This window comes from Myiozetetes cayanensis, unplaced genomic scaffold (assembly GCF_022539395.1).
Source record: "Myiozetetes cayanensis isolate MyiCay16 unplaced genomic scaffold, myiCay2020 scf1, whole genome shotgun sequence".
Lineage (NCBI taxonomy): Eukaryota > Metazoa > Chordata > Aves > Passeriformes > Tyrannidae > Myiozetetes > Myiozetetes cayanensis.
In genome coordinates this window covers 93,772,913-93,796,555 of record NW_026086604.1, presented here as the reverse complement: position 1 = coordinate 93,796,555, position 23,643 = coordinate 93,772,913, and the positions used below count along the sequence as shown (strand labels likewise).

General features: G+C 42.4%; 2 protein-coding genes across 10 annotated transcripts; both read right to left on the bottom strand.

The window, feature by feature from the left end:
- Window positions 1-40: 40 nt before the first annotated feature.
- Window positions 41-15,559, bottom strand: LOC126636487 (probable 2-ketogluconate reductase). 5 transcript variants are annotated; one of them, XM_050308754.1, is made up of 7 exons: window positions 11,392-11,721; window positions 10,817-11,116; window positions 7,866-8,250; window positions 5,989-6,160; window positions 3,871-4,049; window positions 3,558-3,654; window positions 42-2,697 (listed from the first exon to the last, which is right to left on the bottom strand). In XM_050308754.1, exons 3-7 carry the CDS (start codon window positions 8,245-8,247, stop codon window positions 2,541-2,543), a joined length of 987 nt encoding a protein of 328 aa, XP_050164711.1. In that variant the 5' UTR covers window positions 8,248-8,250; window positions 10,817-11,116; window positions 11,392-11,721; the 3' UTR covers window positions 42-2,540. The 5 variants fall into 5 exon arrangements, with proteins under 5 accessions (XP_050164719.1, XP_050164751.1, XP_050164711.1 ...); XM_050308762.1 differs by lacking the exon at window positions 10,817-11,116 and having other exon boundaries at window positions 41-2,697; window positions 11,392-11,722; XM_050308794.1 differs by lacking the exons at window positions 10,817-11,116; window positions 11,392-11,721 and adding an exon at window positions 10,290-10,336 and having other exon boundaries at window positions 41-2,697.
- A 130-nt stretch (window positions 15,560-15,689) lies between these two features.
- Window positions 15,690-23,392, bottom strand: LOC126636459 (probable 2-ketogluconate reductase). 5 transcript variants are annotated; one of them, XM_050308705.1, is made up of 7 exons: window positions 22,952-23,392; window positions 22,210-22,451; window positions 19,702-20,086; window positions 18,301-18,472; window positions 17,293-17,468; window positions 16,461-16,557; window positions 15,690-16,061 (listed from the first exon to the last, which is right to left on the bottom strand). In XM_050308705.1, exons 2-7 carry the CDS (start codon window positions 22,402-22,404, stop codon window positions 15,905-15,907), a joined length of 1,182 nt encoding a protein of 393 aa, XP_050164662.1. In that variant the 5' UTR covers window positions 22,405-22,451; window positions 22,952-23,392; the 3' UTR covers window positions 15,690-15,904. The 5 variants fall into 5 exon arrangements, with proteins under 5 accessions (XP_050164662.1, XP_050164652.1, XP_050164644.1 ...); XM_050308695.1 differs by having other exon boundaries at window positions 17,293-17,471; window positions 22,928-23,386; XM_050308687.1 differs by having other exon boundaries at window positions 17,293-17,471; window positions 22,952-23,386.
- Window positions 23,393-23,643: the final 251 nt, after the last annotated feature.

Below are 23,643 nucleotides of genomic sequence, written 5' to 3'. Positions count from 1 at the left end.
TCCCCCCCCCCCCCGCATCGTTTTCGAAGGCCAGCTGTGGTCTGATCCCTCTGTTGTTCATTACACATAGTCATTGTGCAGGAGTTCACGTGGGACAGAGTTGTCTCTGATCAGCAAACACGAGTGACAACTCTCATTGTACACATGAATATTTTTTTCCAACCTAAATGATTCTCGGAATACCCTCAGAACCTCTCTTTGAGAGTAAAACAACTGTGCCAGGCTCACGTCCTTAGGCACTGCAGCTGTTACCCCAGCTACAGGCAGTCCTGTGTATCCCAGCTAACAAATGCATGAAAATTTTCCAGACAAGGTTACTTGTGCTGTAGATCATAGAATGGTTTGGGTTGGAAAAGACCTTAAAGATCATCTAGTTCCAACCCTCCAGCTGTGAACAGGGATGCCTTTCACTAGATCAGGTTGCTTGAAGTCTCATCCAGCCTGGCCTTGAACAGTGTGAGGGATGTTCCTCAGCCTCTCTGGGCAACCTTTTCCAGTGCTTCACCACTTCAGCTTAAACCCATACCCCCTTGTTTGTCAGTATACACCCTTGTAAAAAGTTCCTGTCCAGCTCTCTTGTGGACACCTTTAAGATACTGGAATGCTGCTATCAGGTTATCCCAGAGCCTTCTCTTCTCCAGGCTGAACAACCTCAACTCTCTCAGCCTTTCCTCATGGGAGAGGTCCTTAATCCTCTCTGATCATTTTCATGGCCCTCCTCTGGACTCGCTCCAATAGGTCCATGTCACTCCTGTGCTAGGGACCCCAGATCTGGACACAGCACTCCAGGTGGGTCTCACAAGAGCAGAGCAGAGAGGCAGAATCACCTCCCTCAACCTCCATTCCTGGAGATGGAGGCTGGGAAGTACAGCTTCAGTACTCGGTTCACTAAGGTTGCATTGAAGTGATCCCCCTTGCTGGTCAGCAGCCACTGGAGAGGACGCCTAGCTTCTGTGGTGAGAGTAGCTCAGGAGCCGGGACACACCACTGCTGTGGGCACCAGGAATTCCTCTCCTTCCGCACTAAGAAACAATCAGCCATGGGATGCTGCTGTGCCTTTCCTGACTACTGTAGCGCTTTTAAAAAATGGATTACAAAATCCTGTTATCTTGAATTCTACCAAATACATTTTAATATGCTGAACATTAAGGCAGTCAAGTTTAACACCAAATCCTCTGAAAAATTACTAATAAAAAGATAAAATATAATAACATTTCATAGTAATTATATAAAGCCATATATTATTCTTGTTATCCTGCTGATGATTTTTTAGTATCATTTGCTTATATGAGTTTCAAGTTCAGACAGTTAAAGCAAAAATTCATTAACTAGCAAGATGGAGCTAAGGCATATTAACTGGACTCTTACGTAAGTCTACTTCAATTTTCTTCCTTAAAAAAACCCTAACAAACTATAAAATGCTTACACGTTACCTGTTTCACATCCAAAACTTCCAAACTGCTTTGCTGATAAGATGTAATGGGTGATCTTTTAACTTACTGCTTACTGTTACCGGAGATCAAAGGACCATTGTAAAGTCCCTCTTAAAAGTTATTCTCCCTATGAATTGAGACATTTTAGTCCTGAAGGACAAAAAACCATTGAAAACACCAGGAAGTTTTTAACTTTGTATATCAAATCAACAATTTTGAATGAACAAAATGAAGGAACAAGTTGTTAGAGGAGCCAAAAAATAATAGTTAAAGGAATGTCACTCTTTTTCAAGCAAAAATCCAGGACATACCTATCAAATGTGAAGAAAATAGGTGTGTTATGTGGTTAGATGTGGAGAGAATCAGACGGCTTCAAAGTTTTTTTGTGCAACTTGAACATCTGATTTTAAAGCTATGGTTCAGGAGCTGATACATCTCTATTGGAGATGTATCTGTATAGCAACATATGTGACAGAAAAAGTCAATTGCACCAGTGCACTACCATGTTCTATGTAGATTTAATTTGTAGAGTACCTTATAGACCTTCATGGGGTCTGTTGAGCTAAATCACATTGTGTTGCTGTGTGCTATTAGTTTTCTATTACAGAAAGGGATTTGTTATACCAGCATTGTACAGAGCACTCTGAAATGGGTCTGTGGCCATGCGGAGAGAAGTATTGTGTACTCTGTGAACTTTATCCCATCATTAAATATTACCATTCGTGTCCATGTAATCCTGCAGGGTGAGCTGATGCCTGCAGTGTTAATAAGGTGCTTGCACAATAACTGTTTCTTAGGTTTATGCTTCTGAAGTATTGCGTTCCCCTAGAAGACTTTCATGTAACATAATGCATACATTTCCCAGCTGGGTTGTATAGACTAGCTTAAGCATGACCCTGGACAAGGACACACATTATCTATGTCTACATTATGTGTTATAAGGCAGCATTATATGGGATCAGGCAAAAAAAAAAAGCTAAGGCAGGAAATCTATATTCATGAGCTTGAAATAGGTTCATCTTAAGGGAAAAAACATAAGAATGAAAACCTTTAGAGCTGATGGAGGGAAAGAAACTAATAAAAAGAGATGTGTTATCCTTTTGCACATCAACTAGGGAGCACTTCACTGGGCATGGGGAGACCATTTAGAGCTGCTAGTATATTTTCAACTGCTTCCTCTGTTATCATGTAAGCGGTCTTGTCTGTTTTAATGCCGAGGTGAGGCGTTATAATGACATTCTTTAATTTTAACAATGGATGATCTCTGGAAGAAAAGAAAAAAGAGCTGTTATTTACTGTTGTTCGTTCAAATAAAGAGGGCTCCTACTTTAGCTTTTGCACTTTATTTGAAGTTAATTTGATATAACAAGTCCCGCTTAGAACCACAGAACCCAATCACCTGTGTTGAAGTAATTTTGGACTGTAAGAGAACATGTTAAGAGTTTATACTGTGCTCTTTTCTCCATAAACAGAGTTTTCCCATTGGGCAGCAATTCAAACTATGTCAGAAGAAAGGATTAAGTCCTCCTGACACATTCACACTATACAATGGTCTGAGCTGTAGTTATTCATTCCCACACAGGCATAACAAGACCAAACTCCTCCCACACCCAAAATGCAGCCAGCACAGTTTAACTCCGAGATGCACCACCATGGTACAGGTGTCTTTTTACAGAAGCCAAGCAGCCTCTGGGCCCAAGAGGTCTGCATTACTTCAGCCTCATATTGTGGAAGGAAGCCTGTGGGGAAGGACACCTCAGGGCAATGCAGTAGGTCTTAGAAGAGAAGAGGGCTCAAGGAGCTTTCACCCATTCATGGCAAGTTGCACCTTCTAATAAAGCAATTTGCGAGTGAAGCACTGCTGCAGCTTCACAGGGTGATTCTACAGAGCTGGTCTAATGCTCTCCCTGCCTCCTGCTGTTTCCTGGCACCTAGGCTTCCCCTTGGCCTGTTATCAGTCCCAACATCTGGTCTGCATCCATTCATATTCATGGCACTTTTACCCAAACCCCCATTCCAAGTAGCGGGGTGGCTGCCTCAACCAGGTCCCTGCCTGCTGCAGGGATACCTTCAGCCTCGGCAGGGCTCACCCATCCTTTCCAAGAAATAAGCAGAGATGACAACCTGGGCAGTGGTTCTGGGCAGGTGACATCCAAAGCCGCGGCCCCAATAACACCAGTCTGCAGAGCCATCACCAGCGCCTCTTGGTCAACTACTGCACCTGGTTTGGAATAAGAGTGTCTCTGAGTGCAACTTGCGTTGCAGGTAACGAGCTCAGAGTGAAAGGAGAACGGAAGAGGAGAGGGAGGAATTTTTGCCATGCCCAATCTGTCCTCGCCATGTGCACCACCTGTGCGCTGGCTGCAGCACGGTGCTGTGTGCGACACAACAGGAGCTGGCCCGTGCTTTCTGGCCAGTCAACTGTTCTGGATGGTACCTCGGCTGATGTTAATCAGAGTAGCTGTGGGTTTCATCAGCTCCAGCTCTCTCTTCCCAATCAGGCTGCGTGTCTGAGGCGTCAGGCTCACCACCACCATCACAAAATCTGACTGCTGGAGTAAGCTGTCTATCTTTTCGCAGTAAGTGGCACCAACAGCTTGCTCCTCCTGCGCTTTCCTAGTGGGAGAAAAAGTATTCCAGGGCATCAGTCATGAAAATATTTTCTTCACTGATGTCACCAGTATACAGAATAAAGGATCTGATTATTACATCCATGTAGCAAACAAGTGGCAAATAAAGGTTAATTTAGGCTCAGCTGGGTGTTTAGACCATTCTGTAAGGCTTCAAGCCACTGCAGGGTCTAGGGGCTTCTTATAAAGTCTGCAAATGGACTAAGGATAAGCACTGGAGCAGATGGCAGCACATGGTTCATTCTCCAGGATCCCCAGTGGAGAAGATGCTCAAACCAGAGTAGTGTTATTCACCAGAACTCATCCATGTAAGCGCTGAGCATGCTGGTGGTCCTCATCCTGTTGGCACCCTCAGTAAGCTTGTAATTTTTTCATGAGTGAAATCAGCAAGGCAGCTCTTTGCCAGCCTTCTAGCTGAACAGAATTAAGTGTTCAGCAAAAAAAATTACCAAAGTAGAGAGAGATTTTTAGTTTTCATTTTTTACAATAAAAAGGAATACTCGTTATTTCTCCCGTTCTTTGTAAATTTTGATTCCTGAACTTTGGCACCCAAAGAAGCAATGACAGGAGATCCTGTGTACAATTTTCTGCTCCTGACTGCAAGAGAAGGGTTTTAAGTTATCTCCTCCCTAATTTAGAAATAAGGAAGTCACACTAACAAAATAACTTCAGTGTAACTTTGGACCATGTGTCTCCTAACACATGCACTTCATTGTTTTCTTTCATGTTCAGGTCAATAAGCAGAGAATAAGTAGGAACACAACAGACTGGAACTACAGCCAATTTTGCATCATGCAGAATGCATCTTGATTCAACACAAAAGCTTATACTTTAAAATAAAAAGGTTTTTAATTTCTGTTGCACTGTGCATTGATCATTCATCACAGCACTCTTACATAAATATTACTTTAAAGAGTAGGAAATATTAAACAGAGGTAGTTTGTGACGATCCACAGGGAAAAAATAATAAAAGGATTTGTGCCTTTTTTTATCTTTGTTTCAAGTGGTTTATGAAGAAATTCTGAAAGATCTTAAGGAGGTTGTTCACTAGTACTTTTTTTTTAATGTGAGTTTGCTCAGCTGTTTTCCTGAGTAACAGAAATGCCAAGCATTTCTGGCCTCATGCACCCTTCTGATTTGACTAGGGCTAGCCAGAGCAGTGACCCTCCTTCTGCAGTCTGCATACGGAGAGAATCACTGACAGCCACATGTTCTAGCACTGCAGCTTCTCCCTTCAGTCAGAGAGGATTAAAGTTCTCTCAGGGCAGGTCATGGTTTATAGCAACGAATATTTGTTCTGCTCGTTGTCTGCACCTTGCCTGATTGCAAGGGCCTCGAGTCATATGTGGGGATCTTGTTTGCTTTTACAGTGAAGAGCCCTTGTGCTGAATGTCGAACAAGGATCAGATTCCCAGACTCACGAGTTAGGAGGGGCTAGAAATAAAAGGTGAAATAAGGTTAAATACTTGCTAAAATGGCTTGAGGAGAAAGAGGTTTTTAGCAAAAACAGCTCTCAAGTGAATCATATTGGGCCAAGTATAAGTTTCTTAGTTTTCCAGACACTGAGTTTCAACAAGATCCCTCAATATATGCACTAAAAATAAACAAAAAGTAGAGTTATGTGTCACTATAGTATGATATAATAAGAACAAAAAAAAAAGTATAAGCTTGATTTCCATTTTTCTGCTCACATCTGCAAGAAACCTTGAAATTTCTAATATAAAACCTAAATTAAGTTTCCAAGTGTTTAATCACCAAGTAACTCTTTACAGGACTGATTTAAGGCAACCATTCTTTTTTTTTTCTCTTTTGTTTCAATCTTGGCCTTAGTCCCTCATTTTTTGCTATATTTCTGACATAATTCCTTGAAAAGAAAATACTGAGAAAAGAAGAGAGTTTCTGCTGCACTTAAAGTAAATCTTTACCTCCGTGTCCTGTTGTGGTACAAAATCTTCATTTCAAATGCTTTGGCTCTCAGAGCAATCTTATATCCAATGCGGCCCATGCCAACAATCCCCAGAGTAGATCCAGAAATTTTAACTCCCAGAATATCAGCTTCACAGTAATCCACATTTGAAGAAATTGCAATGTGATGGACTGCAGGAAAAATACTCAAATATGAGAAGTGAATGGAGTCCAACACAGAGGAACAAGGCAAAAGAGTCTGAATTTGTTATGCTACTACAGCACACTTCTAATGATTATGAACACATGATCTTGTGATTGTCCTAGGTAACTCCCTGATATATCATCTTTCCCTCCTACATGTATATATGACATTATCATTAATTCTTACTCTACTACGAAAAGCTTTCTGATGTAATTTCTCCCAAAATTCCTTCTCCTGTTTTAGACTCATGAAAATATTGCCCTGTTCTTCATCAACAATCAAAATAATTATCACCAATAACAATGCAGAGTTTGGAAATGTCATGTGGACAACACCACCAGATATTAGGTTTGCTTATTTAGAATAAAAGCAGGTTTCCTGTTCACATCTGTCACTCTCCTTTGAAAGAAAAGTGCAACTGGTTTAAGAATCACTGTGGTAATTTCCATAATTATCTGTTAAGCCTGCACAATTTTGGATAGTTCTAAGCACATACAATACAGTTATATACACAGAGTCAGCACTTAGTTTTCTAGGAAGATGACAAGCTTCTGATATTTCAGTCTTCCGACATTGCCAGCTTTTCTAGAACATAAGCAGAATGTTGTTAAAGTATTAAAAAAAAGACTCAGGGAAAAAATCTCAGTAATCTGAGGGCAGAGCTGTCAGAAATGCCACCAGGGATAGTTTATGTAGATGGGAACAAGAAATTAATCTCCTTTTTAATCTGTCTCCTCCTTGTGATGTAGAAACAGATTTAGAGTGGGACAAAACTCCTCTGAGTTTCTGTGAATGCTGTGGTGCAGGATTTGGCAAGTCAAAGTCAGGTAAATTTAACAGGATAAATCTGGGTGATCTTTTCCTGAAGCAGGAGGCATTCTAATCAAGCCAAGGGTAGGTCTATTTGGGGAAATAGCAAGAAAAAAATTGCTGAAGAAACTAGAAAAGATGTTATAAGCCGAAATGGTAGTAGGCTCCTTTATTACTCTCTACTGCCCCTTAAATGCCCCAATTCTGCACCAATGCATTTCAGTCCCCAAGAATATGCCCATGCCTCTATCAGCATTATGGGCCACTATTATTATTATATGATTCTATATACCCTTGTTTTGCTTCACTGTTGCCTCTCATACTCTAATTTATTCTGCCAGCCTGTGGCTGCAGCGATTGTCTGATCTTTGGCATCCCCCACTTCTGCTTATAGCATTGTAACACTGTCACATTGAAAAGCACATCTTATGTCAGCCAAATATCATAGTCACTGAAAATGCACTGCTGCAGAAGGTAATGAAATTTAAAGTTTTTGTATGTAGAAAGCACACATCAGTGTGTTGTTCACCTGAAACTGTTAAATAAAGTCTACAGCCATATTTATTTTAAAAGCTAAACTCCAGTTTCTAGGAACACTTGGTCCATAAAGCAGAAAGTTGTGTTTAAATGAAATGTGATTAGATTCTGGTCAAGTATTTTCAACCCTATGAAAACTAAATTCATATGATTTCATTTATATGTGGTTGAAATACTGGTTATGTATGCCTGTGTATGATGTAACAATTTAAGTATATTTATCCTACTTAATTCACATTTTATGGGAAACTATAAGCACTACACATAACTCTATAAGAAAATTCAAGTTAATGGTAGGTAAATCTTGTACGACTTTTAGAAGTCACAAAAGAATTGCAATGTTACCTTCCACTACTCTTCTAGCAGATGCTAGCAGCAAAGCCATCCCAGCATCTGCTGTGCTGTTGGAAACAGCACGTGGAGCATTAGCCATCTTCACACCAAAGCTAGCTATAAGTTTCAGATCCAGATGATCCATCCCCACTCCTGAATTCGCAATCACTTTCAAGTTTGGCAGGCTTTGGAGGAGCTCTCGGTCAATGACTGGTTTGTGCCACCACATATAGATTGCTTGGACCTTTTTACTTAAATGCTTCCTGTTTTCAAGCAATTCCTTCATGGTGATGAGGTAGAAATGTTTCCTCAGGAATGCCACATGGCTGTGCAGTATCCCAAGTATGCCACCGATTTCATTTACCAAAAGACCAGGTAGTTCTTCTCCTTCCATGATCTGCACAAAAAAGAAAGACACAAAGCATCATAAGAAAGACGTGCAATTATTTCCAGACATTTTAAAGAATAATCATTGTCATGTCCTGTTTCATGACATCTATGACAAGAGATCCTATAAATCACATACTTAGATAGGAAAGTAGGCAAACCAAGACAAGAAAGCAGCTCTTTTAAATATACGACCTATTATATTCATACACAGAGGTGTACACACACACACACACACAAATATTCACACAATCAGGCCTGAACAAGTTCTGCCCTCTGTGGTCTCCAAGATTTCATAATATTGCCACCATGCTCAAAACACAACAATTACTTCTCATCAATTACTTAGTTTCAGACCATCAACAGTCTGGTACAATAAATCTCCTTTGCTACCCTGAAATGAAAAATTACCTTGTCTAAGTAGTTTAGAAAAATGTCAGACCAAATCTAGTTCATGAAAATAAATTGCACAGTTTCATCATGAACTTTGAGTTGCCAGGTTAATTTTTGAATGCGTCATTGCAGAGATTTTTGCAGTCTGCTGTCCTGGAGAGACCCCAGTGACTGAAGGGCCTTCTCCTGGGCCTATCATAAGTTAACAAAATAACAGATGCTTAGGCAAGTATTTTTCAAGAAGGATTTATGCACTCAAACTTAGATGGCATTTTGGTTTTTTTTTCAGGAATCACTGACCATCGGGTTTTGGTTCCCAGAGGGTCTATGAATTGACAGTTGCTTTGTGGTTTGGGGAGGGGGGGGGGCGTTTGCCCTTTTTTTTTTTTTTTTTTAATAGACTATTTATAGCTGCCTTTGATTTTCTACAGCAATTTTGGGAAGAGTGGTGGGTAGAGTGTTCAAGGGCTGAAGATCTTGGAAACCCCTATGGCTATACTTTCTGTTGCCTTGTTAGTAGTATTTCACTATTTGCATCTGAATGTCTAACTCTTGGCCTGTCTACAGTTCCTGTGCTAAAACTTCATTTTACCATTCCTTCAAGCAGCCTGATCATATTGCAAAATAATGGAAAGGCTTCCTGACTTTAGGGGGTTGACAAACACTTTACTGAATTTTCTGACTTTGTTGCTTGCTCATAGGAAAGAGAATGTAAGAAAAAGCTTGGCCCTGGGCTGCAAATTGGGACTGACCACTTATTTCGCTTTAGGTTGTGCTCTCACCCATGTGATTTCAGTGGTAGTTCTATCACTATTTCATGGCCAGTCAAGATAAAAGCATCATTTTTTGTCTGCAGGGAGGAACTAAATCTCTTGGGATTTACTTTGTTTTTCAAAGGATCACCTCAGGAAAACACTTTTTCAACGATTGGCAATTGGTATTGCTTTAACATGTAGATGAAGCAGAATTCTTAAATTAGAAAAAACTTAGGCCTACAATTACTTCAAAAGAACATTTATTCAGTGTTTTAGTATAAAAATAGAATATTGCAATATTGGCTGAAAAATGTGTCAGGATACAGTCAAATTTCTGCAGGGAATTAAAGCTCATTCATCTTTAATAGATTTGAGAGTGTTACACAAACTACTTGGTGTACTTGCTCATCATTCTGTAGTAGCAAGTACTGGGAACAAAACAAGGGTATGCAACACCCCAGTTTTGAAGTCCCAGGCTCAACTGGGAATATTACTCCTATTTAAGGCTTCAAAAGAACCAAACTTTTAAAAAGCCTTTAGTTCGTTATTACCTCAAATTCATGTGCAGAGGAAACGGTGCCACACTTTCTCTAAGGGAATTTCTTTCAACTTAGTGAGAAAATAAACATTTGGGCAAAAGGTTTTACAGAGATAGCGTATAACCAAGGCAGAGATATTTCACCAGAACACCCAGCACAAAGATCCAGTCCACTAAAGCACCTCTACAAAGTAATCTGTACACCAGCTTAGTAAACACGAGTCATTGGTTTTAAGTCACTCAAGGAAAATTAGAGTAAAGGAAAGAGTTAAAGAAGAGTAAGGGAAAGAGTAAAGGAAGCACAGAGATTAACAAAAATAGAGAAAGAGAAGAGAAGAAAGAGAATAAGACAAAAATAGTTACAGCCGAGGATCCGATGGCTCACACAGTGTCAGCCAGAAGAGAAACACCCCCACACAGGCTGAGCCCCTGTGCTCCCGCATTTATAAGGTTCGGCCAGCATGGTCAGGCCTCGCAGGCGGGACATGCAGGTCATCGACCACTCAGTAGCGCCCTGGCCAGAGTGAGGTGTGCTGTAGGCAATCACAGGCTCCAGGGGGCGTGGCGTGGGCTACCCGTGTGTCCTTTTTGGTGGACAGCTGCCCAACGCAGGCGTCTGGCGCTGTCAAGGGCTTTCTGAGGGCAGGCCTGACCTTGTCCCCCAGTGCCCAGCCCTTCCCCACCCCCACCACGCAGCAAGTTTGTCGGGGCCTTAGCAATTCTGCATGATTATCCTGAGTTCTGAAAAGGTCAGGAGGTAACGGTAAGATAAACAAGAAACGGCTTGCTGCTGCAGGAATGCAGGAGTCAGCAGAAGCAGGATGGGAAAAACAGTGATAACAGAAACGGTGTGCAAATGTGGGCTTCAAAACCACAAATCGGTGGGTTACCTGGGGCGCGTGGACAGCGCGTGCTGACCAATCGTGACGGCGTGCTGTGCTCGTGCTCGCGTGGACAGGACTCAGAATAATATAAATTGTACAGCTTAACAATAATAAAACTGGATTCGAACTTGCATCTTGTGGATGTGTGTATGGTTCTTTCCCGCTCGCTTGCCTGCCTGCAGCATCTGGTGAACCCCGACGTACGTGCTTGGGGACGATCGAACATCGGACTGCAGAGCCTGCGAGGATCCTGCTTGCCAGCGAAGTTATAGCTGGGCGCCAGAATAAAGGCGGATCGTGCACGGACTGACCGGTGAGTCAGGAAGATAAGCAGGATGAGATTAACTGCGTTAGCAGTGGAAAAGGCGGTTGTCGATAGCCTAATGAAATTGGCTGATAAGACTGACACTCAGTTGCCGCGTTCGGCGCTGATAGATTTACTATGTTGGTGTCACCGCCGTGGATTTTTCTCCTCCACGGAAGATATATATAAGACTGAGACGTGGCAAAAGGTGGGGGAGGACTTGTGGGAATCGGTACAACTTGGAACGAAAGGGGCAAAGACATTAGCAAAAACTTACCGTACTCTGCGAATACTGATTGAACGGCTACATGGCGAGGCGTAAGTCGTTGCAGTGCGGCCTCCCGATAGCTCTCAAACAAAGGCAGAACGCGCGGCTGAAATGCAGGGTGTCTGGCCCCCTCTTGGAGACCCCCCTAATTATCCTCCGTTGACATGTCCTGTCATGACTAAGGCAGAACAAATAGCGTGGGGTTTAGATGACGAATTACCACCGTGGAACACCCAGTAACGAAAAGCAATTGCCTGAAGTACAAATCGAAAGTAAAATACCGGGCCCGCCTCAGATCGCGATCGAAACCTTCCCGTTCCCCCCCCTTTACCCCCCCGCAGTGTGTGCTGAAGACGAGCCGAGACGGGGGGGGGGTGGGGGCGAGGCAATATGGAGGGCTGCTGGAAGACACGGGAAGGCAGAGGCGCCCGGAGCCTCCCCACCCCCTTCCCTCCCGCGCCGCTCCACTCTACGAAGGACGGCAACTATTCACTGTAGAATTCCGTAAAGCTCGCCCAAGACATTCTTTGAACTTTTAAAAATGTTTTAACTTGAACAAAAGGCAAGACTGAAAAACAAAAGCTTGTGTGAAAGTGATGTCTGAAACCTTTCAAACGCAGAAACTCCCTAGGGCTGTTGCTGCTGTGTTAGTTGAAGAGAGCCTGGGTAGGTCGAAGGGAGCGCAGCTAGTCCCAAAGGAGCTCGGATAGTGAATCACTGGGTTCATAGGTTCGAGACCCACCGTGGAACAAGGGATTGGCTGCGACCCTGAAGCCTCTTTTTTTTTCTCCACGCAGACCCTCGGTAAAATTGTCTGACTGCTCTCATTTTTTTCTGCACGGTAACTACTTAGAACTGACGGAACTTTTAAAAGCAACGGTTTTTTAAGCTTTTTGTTAACAGTGCAAACGGCTGAAAGAGGCAGATGGACAGAAACTGAAACCTGACTACATTTCAAACATCGGAAATACCAACATCCAGAGAGCACAGAGACAACATCGGCGGAGGAGAGCCAGCACAGAGCAGGACGCCTAGGCAGAACCGTGCTGGGAGCAGAGCGGGGACGGGGCTCCTGTTGATGTGACCACGCCGGGCTGCGGAGCCGGGACACTGCGAGCTCCGAGCCAGAGCGGGGCACGCTGCTGCCTGCGCTGAGGGGAGTCCCGGAGGACACACACCTGCAGGGCTTAGCACTTGTGGTGTTAAAACAAAGCTGCTGAAACTACAGCTGATTCAAAAAACAAAACAAAAAACAAAAAACAAACAAACAAAAAAAGGAAAAAATAGAAAAAAAAGAAAAAAGAAAAAAAAGAGGAAAATAAAAAAAAAAAAAGAAAAAAAAAGGGGAAAAAGGGAGTTTTGAAGAGACCTTTCATGTGCATGGTGGTGTTTTTCACTGAGTTTGTCACAGTTGACAGAGAAGTGGAACTTACTGGGGAATAGTTAAAGGTTTAAGAGGTCTATAATTGATCCTGGTTACTTGGTTAAAGTAATTTTATAATTGCAGATTATACCTTCTTTTCTTTTCCCCCTTTCTGGCATCAGGTTAAGATACATTTCAGGTGGGAATTTAAAATGTACACAGATGATTCTTTGTCTTCTTTTTTTTTCAGTTCACCTGACGTTATTTCTGTTATACTGCATAGCTTTTGGTATTCTAAAGCAAGACTAACTCACTCAGAAATCAAATTATTGTCAAAAAGCATTTTACACACCAAGCATATTTTCAAAACAAAAGAGGGGAGGAGAATATGCATGTACATAAACAGGTCCTGGATCAGAAATGGATCTCATTTAGGTTTGTTAGGCCTTTTGTTTCCTTGTATTGATTCCTTTTCAGGACAGGTGGAATTGCTGAACATGACCACCGGAGATGGCAGACTGAAAAGCACTGAGAAGCCAACAATACTTAGGAATCTGAGATTTGTGGTTGAAATGAAAAATATAATAAAAATCCCAGCTATGTGTGAATGAAGGATGATTGAGGTGCCCACCTTCTGAATGACTGGGAAAAAAGCTGTATGAGTGAAAAAAGCTGCGCAGATATCTGTGTGTGTGAACTTAAATACTTAATGAATATTAAGATTTTAAGAGAATGTGTTATATAGATTTAATTATGGTAAGTTGATGCTGCTAGCCTTCGGAGATTGGAAGCAGATATTGAAGATATTGCAAGTTAATGCTGGTTAAAATTGACTAAATGGTCTGTTGGTAAATATCAGGATGGCTTTTACCTATAATCAAGACAAGTTTGCTTGTGTTGTTTTTACCTCTCTGATCATAGTAGGCCAAGCCAGGAACAAAGGTGGATAGCGGAACAGAGGTGGAGTACACAACATGAATATGACCGAATCATGACTCAAAATGACACCAAGATCCTTGATTGGTTCTGTGATGAAAACTTGTGTATCCCTAGGGTGCGGATGGTCCCTCCCCAAAAACATGGATCGGGTTTGTTTTACATTTCATAAATTACGGATTAGCAAACGCAAGGAAAAATGGCAACGTAAACAACAAAACTAAGACTATCTGGTATTACCACCTAATTCTATCCAGCATCATCCCTGTCACAGCCATCCACAACATTGACCCAAGACAAAATATGTGGGTTACTTGGGCCAATGTGTCTGGGGTTACAGAATTTTGTCTATCCCTCCAAAAAGCCAGTGATCCTTTTCGAACTTGTCTAATTGGTTATCCATACATAAATTGGCCAGACTTTAGCCATTTGGGAGTGAACTACACTGCTATTAATAACTCTTATTGGCAGTGGAGAGACGACAACTCACGGGGCGAATGTACAAAATCGTGGAATTGGCCTATTGTAAAAGAAGCACGTTTTTTACAACAGTTGATATTCAACTCAACGAGTCGGCACCTTTACCCTTACAAGAATTGGATTTGTGGGGATCGTTTCCTCCTGTCATAAGTGTGAGCGATGTTTCTAACCAAACAAATTGTACCAATATATACCCAAAGATTTTGCCGATCAATGGATCCGGAGTCGTCCATTTTGGAGACTCATGGAAACGTCTCATGCATGCCGACGGCGTAATGCAATATTATCTGGGCTACCAAAATGTGACCGGGCAATCTAGTCATTGGAATACCTCCAAACATGCCGGGGAGTTAAATGTAGAAAACGTGTCTGCTAAAATACTACCTGAGGGTTATTTTCTAATATGTGGTGATAGAGCTTGGCCTGGTATTCCTTTTCGTCCCGTGGGAGGACCATGTTACATTGGGAAGTTAACCATGTTTGCACCCGCCATGCGTGACCTGGTAAGACAGACAAATCACATTCGGACCAAGAGAGATCTCAAAGACTTAACACCTGATTGTGATGACCCCAGGGGGCATGGCGGCAGCAAACTGGAAGAAAATTAAAACTTTGGCGTGCTGGGCTGTAAAACAATTTAACTCTACTTCTGAAATCTTAACAGGTTTAGCTAGCGATGTAAATAGCTTGAGACATGCGGTTTTGCAAAATAGAGCAGCGACTGACCTTTTGCTTTTAGCACATGGGCATGGGTGTCAGGATTTTGAGGGAATGTGTTGTATGAATTTATCTGATCATTCACAAAGCATACACAAACAGCTACAAGAAATTAAGGAACGCATGCATCATGTAAAAGAAGGATCTGCGGGATTGGATGCCTGGCTGGCATCATGGGGAATAGGAGGTTGGCTAAAAGATGTACTGAAACAAGGGTTGTCTATACTCATTTTTATTCTGGTTTTATTGCTTGTTGTTCCATGTATCTTTAGGTGTCTTCAAGATTGTATCATTCACAGTTTTGATTCTGTGCTTAAGCGAAAGGGGGGAAATGTCGGGGCCTTAGCAATTCTGCATGATTATCCTGAGTTCTGAAAAGGTCAGGAGGTAACGGTAAGATAAACAAGAAACGGCTTGCTGCTGCAGGAATGCAGGAGTCAGCAGAAACAGGATGGGAAAAACAGTGATAACGGAAACGGTGTGCAAATGTGGGCTTCAAAACCACAAATCGGTGGGTTACCTGGGGCGCGTGGACAGCGCGTGCTGACCAATCGTGATGGCGTGCTGTGCTCGTGCTCGCGTGGACAGGACTCAGAAAAATATAAATTGTACAGCTTAACAATAATAAAACTGGATTCGAACTTGCATCTTGTGGATGTGTGTATGGTTCTTTCCCGCTCGCTTGCCTGCCTGCAGCACAAGTTGCCTCCGACCCACATAAAAATGTTATATAATCCAGTGAGATTTCAATCCAGCACGTCACAAGGTGTTCACCAACAGACTGAAGATATCAAGGTGCATAGCCGCTTGGTTAAAATCTTCAAACAATTCTCTTTTATTGGTTCTACTTTATTTTTCAGAATTGGAAATAACAGTACAGATCAAGTCTAGTGAGATAGTTTTGCAGTATCATGACAAGCAGTGCAGGAACAGGTTGCTTTTTTTTTTTTTTTAGTTTAAAAGTGGTACTGTAAGAAATAGTGCCTGCCCATACACATGAGATTTAGTGGTATCATCTGGCACACATCATTTGGGAAACACTTCACTTGGAATAGGTTGACCATTGAGAACAGCCAGTATATTTGCTATTGCTTCTTCTGCCATCATATGGATAGCTTGGACTGTTGCAGTTCCAATGTGAGGGGTTATGATGACATTATTTAATTTTAATAGAGGATGATCTCTGTAAGAAATAGAAAGAATAGAATGTGTTACACAGAGAACTTACTCTGCTGCTATCCTATCCTAGCTGTGAGAAAGGGAACCTCAGGAAACAGCAGTGGCATGTTGAAATAAAAGGGCCACAAGCACAGAACCAGCAGAAAGCTGTGAGAAGCTTGCTTACCCATTTCTTTTTTCGCTCTATTGGTCTTGTTGCCTTGCCTGTCAGTTAGGCTGGCAAAGAACTGACAGATGTGGGAAAGGCAAATACTTTGTCATTTATTTATGATTGTGTGAGATAGGCTGAGGTTTTGCCCTTACACAGTGAGAGAAGCTCCCCGTGGAAATCAAGATTATGAGTGCACTTTGCACACAGTTTGAAACATTTCAGATTAAAAGAACAGCAAACAGGTTTCTTTACCTTGGCAGAGGCTCAGGGTACGTCACATCCAGAGCTGCAGCCCTAATAACCTTATTCTGGAGAGCTTCTACCAGTGCATCTTGATCAATAACTGCACCTGCATTGAAATGAAATCTTGATAACATGACGAGTTAATGAATACACTTTTTATGTGGGAGTGAGGAAAGGTCTCAAGGGCCTAATGAGAAAAATTAGAGGATCTTCATCTTGTTCAAAAGCAGAATGCCTTTCTAACAACTATTAACCAAACAAACCAGCGATTTTATTTATTAGTCTTTAATAATAGAATGATTATGGTCCACTGCCTGAGGTGTTTCCTGGGATGAGACCGTTTTCAGTCTTTTCCTCATTTTGACACTTCCTGTATTATTACAGACAAATCATTTAATCTCTTCAGGCTTCCCACTCTTTTATCTCTGCTTTGTTTACTGAAACTATAATCTTTCTCATATGCTTGTTCAGTGCCAATAGATCTGTCATCCCACTTGAGGCTTCCTTTCTACAAGCTGTTCCAAATGTTACTTAATGTTTTGCCTTGTACCCCGTTCATCCTCGCTGATGATAAACCTTTCAGTTATTTCCACTGAAAACCCTGTCTTCAGCATAAGGCTAAAGAGAATCAAACATCTGCTGAGCATCCCCAATTTCCACAGGACCTTTGAACACATAGCATATGGCCCATGAAAAGTCACTCATTTGTAGACTGCCAGCTACTTCATGACCCAGATAGAGGGATATCACAGAATGAGGTTGGAGAGGGGAATGTCAATATAATCTAACAAAACACAACCTAAAGTGTGGAGCCACAAACAGTTACTTCAGATCATCCTACCTCGGCTGATGTTTATAAGAGTAGCTGTGGGTTTCATCAGACCCAGCTCCTTTTTCCCAATCAGTTTGCGAGTCTCAGGAGTCAGGTTCACAACCAACATAACAAAGTCAGATTGTTGCAGCAAGTCTTCCATCTTCTCACAGTAGTGGGCACCAACAGCCTCTTCCTCTTCCTTTCTTCTGAAGGAAAAATGCACACACCTCCAAACTGACACAACCATTTCTAACTGGCTTCAACAATCAATAACCCCAGGAAAGATCCAGAACAGCACAGAGACTGAGAGATTTAAGGACAAGTTTTAAGGAAAAGGCATTGATAGGTGCAGATGGTGGAAGGGAGGCAAGAAGGATGTGGACTAGAGGAAGCAAGAGGCTAGACAAGTGGTGGGACACTGAAGGAGTGATGCATGCAAAGCACACAGGTGATATTAGGTACAGGAGGTTGGGGATGTAGTCAGATCCCACTCTTCTCTTCTGTGTCCATGTCAATCCCTGTGGAGTCTTTCCTTGCCTGACATGAGTTAGGACTTGTGGTTGAAAAGAAATGAAGAGGAAGTGAAGTGTGAAAGAAAGGAAACTACAAATCTATGAGAAATTAAGACCTTTGTCATTGGTGCCAGTGTGATGAGTGATCAGGCTGGGCTGAGGAGACTGGTTGGCTGGGTGGAACAGGGATGCTGCCAGAGCCTAAAGAAGAGTCTGAAAGGACAGGGGACACCGCAAGGGCACAAGGCCTGGTTTGCCTGGACAACATCTTCAGAAAGGGTACACGGCCCATGTTCCAAACTGCTAGTGTCTTAACCAGGGCAGAGTGAGTGTAGGAGGCATGGCAGAAACCACCCCCTCAGGGGAGCAGCAGGGAACCAAAGTGAGGAAGTGACAGCATCCTGGTGCTCCTCATGCTGCTTACAGCTGTCACAAGTGCATAGGAAGACCAGGGACACAAGGAGAGCTGTGGCTTCCATCATTGCCCCCTGAATAATTACATGCAGAAACCAGATGTTTTTACCTCCTGTTTCTGTTATGGTACAGGATCCTCATGTTGAAAGCTCTGGCTCTCTGAGCCACTTTGTATCCAATGCTGCCCATCCCGATGATCCCAAGCGTTGCTCTGGTTACTTCCACTCCCAGCCAGTCAACAGCAAAATGCTTCGTGTCTGGAGAAACCGCAATCTGGCAGCCTGAATGTAAGTACATGCTGAATGGGTACAAATCAGCAATAAAAGCAGGTCTGGGGGACAGAAAAATTTTATCACTGTCACAGCAGCAAGGCTCTGGAGCAGCCCTACAAAATATCCTTGCTAATTTTGACCAATTCATAGAAAGGCCTGGATGGGGCCAATCCCTGCAGCCAGGGCTGGAGTCAGTAACACAACAGGGTCCTGACTGGGTATTGTGCTGGGAGGAATGACTCCTCAGGGAAGTACCTCTTCCACGGCTGGTGCATTTTCTTTGAAGTCCAAAAATAGCTTCTTTACCACTTACCACCCTGTAAGCATTGATTTCACTTTTTTTTTTATTTGGGGTAAAACTCAGCATTTCTCTCCTGGATCACAACCCAGAGTAGACTCACTGCTTGAGTGAGGGTGAAGGCTGGAAATTCCAGCTCAGCCAGGGATCTCTGTGAGCTTTTGTACAAAGAACCTGAAGTTCAACAAGATACAATAGGGAGGAAATATCACCAGGAAAGATGTTATTTCATTCTGAGGAATGGAGCAGCAGTGACAATAAGACTGAGACCCTGAAGACAGAAGCAGCTCCTTGTGATAGTCTCTACTGACACCTTCCTTCCTCAAAAAGGCATTGTGTAGCAAGGGCATGTGCAGAAAGAACCCTTGTGAGGGAGGGAGAGTAATGTTGGTGGTTCAGTGTGAAATAACTTTGTCAAAAGGTTTATCAGTTATTTCAATCATAACGCTGATGCTCTTCAGGAAGTACAACCCATTGGTTTAGATAAACTCATCGCAGAAGCAGGAAAAAAAAGGAGTTACACTAATTACTGGTCTAGAGATGAGGATATGGCCATTTATGCTTTGTACCTTACTATAGCTCCTAACACTTCTTTCAAGGGGAAATGGAAAGTGGTGACATTCCATTTGGATGCACTCTGTATTCATTTTTTACAGCTATAAACAACCCACCCAGTGAACAGCCAGAGAATTAAGCCCCAGGCATTATTCCAAACAGGATATCACAAGTGACTTTAAAGTGCATAATTTAGACAAAGGCCTTACTCTAGTCACAGTTGCCTTAAAAAGAAGATGGACACATGAAAAGCAGATGCCTCTGAAAACTGAGGCCTCCAAAAATTTATCCCCATAAAAGATTGATTTAGACAGATCATCTGAATCACAGTAGAAGTGAGATATGCCAAAGAAGTAGTTATATCCAGGAAAATTTAAAACATTACCTTCCACTAGTCTTCTGGCAGAGGCCAGCATCAAGGCCATTCCTATGTCTGCTGTTGGGTCCGCCACGGCGTGTGGGGTGTTGGTCACTTTTACGCCAAAGCTAGAGATCATTTTCAAGTCTAAGTGATCGACTCCAACCCCAGAATTTCCAATTACCTTTAAATTAGGCAGGCTTTCTAGAAGCTCCCGGTCAATAGTTGGCCTGCACTCAAACACAAAAACAGACTGGATTTTTTTGCTCATTTCTTCTTTGTTTTCAAGAAATTCCTTCATAGTGATAAGGTGAAAGTGTTTCCTCAAAAGCGTTGCAAGATTTTCTAGCACACCTTGAGTTCCTCCTATATCCAGAATCAAAACGCCTGGCAACTCTTCTTTTGCCATGACCTGCAACAGGAAAATAGAAGAGATACTCCTTTGTTCAGGAAAACACCCTTAAAGGAACAATGAGGTAGCAATCATTTAAATTCACATCTGTAAAATGGGAACTGATGGAACTCAATACTGTTTTTAATCCACAGTCACTTGGTACTAATGTGGTGCATTAGACAATTTCCCAGTACTTTTCCCAAATGCTGATTTAGACTATAACACCAAGGAATACTCACACTCTTAGATCAAAATCCAGTCCTACAAAATGTTATTTGCAAATAGTTTCATTTTAGTCCTGAATCAATAATGATTTCATATAGATCTGGTAGCTTTTCAACCTTATTTACCAAGGCACTTCTATAAGCAGTGGTATGAAACAGAGGCTGCTCACAGTTTCTTGCCTGTTGGTTATGGTTGGTGAAGCTGTAGGTAGCGTAGGGTGGTACTGAGCCCCAGATGGGTCTGACAAACATCTGTCAGGAATGGTTCAGGTCTAACAAATCTGCATGATGAAGGGCCATACTTAGACAGCTGCTAAACTGCTTGCCTTCGGTGTTTTAAACATCCAGATCTGCACCTGAACTTCTGCAAAATTTAGCACACCCATGCCTATATGCTGAACCGGTGGGGGAGAGCACTAGAGGTGATAATGTAATTCCCACCAACAATACAGTCCTTCATACTAGAACTTTCTCCTGCCCAGACATTTCTGACCCCAGTCTTCTCTACCACACTCCTGCAAATGTACTGTATTCTGAAATAAGATGATAGCAGCTCCACAGACAACCAAACGTCTAATTAGAGGCAACCCTTACTGATAAAAATGGTAGTTGAAGATTTGCTGCATACCTTAACAATAGCTGTGCCTAATTTCCTACAGTTCTGCTTGATATGCTCCACTGATGTTCAGTCTCCATCCCATACTATGTCCTATGCTTGGATGCAGGAAACCTGATGTTGTGCTAACTGAATCAGAACAATTTTCCCCAGCAGTATGCTGATTTATTCCGGGCACACAGTGCTGGACAGAGATGTCCTGCTGCTTCAGTCCTCTCACAAAAACCTTCTGCAACCAACTAGAATTCAAACCTGTGACAAAAAGTTGTCAATGTAGATTGGAAGTTTCTATCAACCATATTTACCCTTGTCCTGAGCAAACTCAGACTTATCCCAACCACATCTATTAAATGCTTACCATCTCAACACCAGTAATTCTGCTTTATCCTAGCCTTGACCTGCATTTCTTCCTCAGTTCCAGTCTGCTGCTGTACATCGGCTTTAACATGTCTCCATGTTAGGACAGGTCTGCAATTCACCATAAAAAGTGTCTCTGATAATACTACCTGGTTCTGAACAGCAGCAAACAAGGCAATGAGAGGAACAGTGCAACCAAATTGCAAAGGAAAACCACGCTCTTAAATATATCTCATCTATTTTTTGCAAACTTAGGTTGTTAGCCCCATGCGGTTGTGAAAATTCATATTTTCCCAGATGTAGTCTATATTTCTGAGAGTATCACACAACACGACCTTAGAAGGATAAACTAGATTCATCCTACAGAATGAATGACACATAGAATAAAAGACAAGAGTTGATGTCATATTGTGACAGCATTGTCCGGCTTTTTGATCAAAACATGATGCTCCCGCAGTAATTTACTCAGACCAGATGGCAATTAAGCTCTGTGCTGTTAAGTGGTGGAAAACTGGGCACCAGATATCATCAACTGACTGGCAGATGCCAGTAAGACAGCACTGGATTACACCATTTGCTTTCATCACCACTTCCTCCTCCATTCAGGGCAGAGTCAGAACTGCATTCATTTTAGAAGCGCTTCCTCCACTTCACAAGCAGAAAGTTGATCCACAAGGAAGCCACTAGCTTTAAACAAACAGCTGGTGCACTAGAAACAGGCTGGCTGCATGTAATGAATCTTTTCATTACTGTGGGCATGCTGAGTTCGCCACCATTTCATCTGTGTTTGATGTGCACGTGAACCATTAATAGGCTGCAGCAATGCTTCAAGAACTGATGTTCTGCTAGTACTGGGTACAATCTTAAAAAATGATACTGATAGCAGTAAACTAAAAACACTCAAAGGAACCTTGCAGAAGAAAGGCGGCTCTCCAGATACCAACCTTGGTCTCAGCACTTATTGTTCGTCTTCCAGCACTACATGGGTATGTCCTGTACCTCTGTTTGTAAATCAGACTTCTGTGACAGCGATGTCCATGAGAAGCAACAAGTTGATGAATAAATTTGTAAGCCAGATTTGACTGGCCAGACATCAATGGAATCGGTTTCAACAGACTGAATGCTTTGCTCATGAACATAATTATTCAGTTATCAGATGTCTTGTCCAGTTTGTAAAATATAACACCTGTCAAGGATATGACAATTTTGGTTTTGGACTAGTATCATTTGCAGTACCACTAACACTGTCTCTCCTCATATTTTGTATTTACTTAAGATTATATGCTTCTATGTATGTAAACAATCTTAATCATATGTAACACAGTGATATAATGTAAATGAACTAAGTTCTAATCCTGGCATTGCAGAGAAAACTTTGAAAATATTACTTAGTTTGAGGCAACTGGGCAAATAAAAAGTACTGCATTTAAGAATTCATTTCAGTGCTAACTGAAGTTGGCCTTACTCCATCTGTGGAGCTTGAGTCACTTCTTACTTGCAGATTTCTTGGCTGGCACTGCTGTATGACTTTGGACTTTGCCAAATCACCGCAAAACAAACCTACATAATTTTTCCTAGCTCTGTTTTCAATTAAAGTTAACAGCACGCGTTATCCAGGAATAATTCCTCCCGCTAACTTCTCTAAAGAAGGTGACCAATTACCTGAACAACAACCAAAGCACTAACCAGGGAGGGTTTCTTTCTGACGACGTGCCTTTCACAGCTCGATCCTGCGGCAGCCGGAAAAGCGGAGAGCTCACAGCCTCTGCTCCCGGCCTCGCTCGCTTAACCCTGCCCTGCCCGGCCACCGCCGATCCGGGGGCTGGCGGCTTCCAAGGAAGTTCCGGCACGGGGAGCACCGCCCGGCGGTGCCTCTGCTTGTCTGCAATCAGACCAGGCTGCCTTTCGTCTCCTCTCCCGCCCCCGGCGCTGGACTTCCTAGAAACGAGATAAAGCAAAAGGAGGAGTTTGATCGCTTTTCGAGAGCTCTGCAACTCTGGGGCAAAGTTATTTGGTACAAATTCACATTGTTCCCCGCAGCCCAAGCTCAAGCTTGTATTGATTTTGTGTAGTGGAAACCGTGGTTTTCACCCTGCCTGCTGCAAGCTAAGCTTTTAAAGGAGTGTGCAGTGTAGAACAATATTTAACGCCTCTCAGGAAGCAAACAGATTGGCCTGGGATGCCCTATCCCAATGGCCAGCTCGATTCTGAAAGCTAATGCTGAAATGAGCTGGTTTCACAGCTGATCACTTCCACTAGAACACTTTATCCACTGTGCTCACATACTGGCATACTGATTGCAAGACAGATGGGAGAGCAATAAAGGTCCCCAAGTGTGAATCTGCCAGGGGCTGGGCAGTGAGCTGCCACAGCTGGGG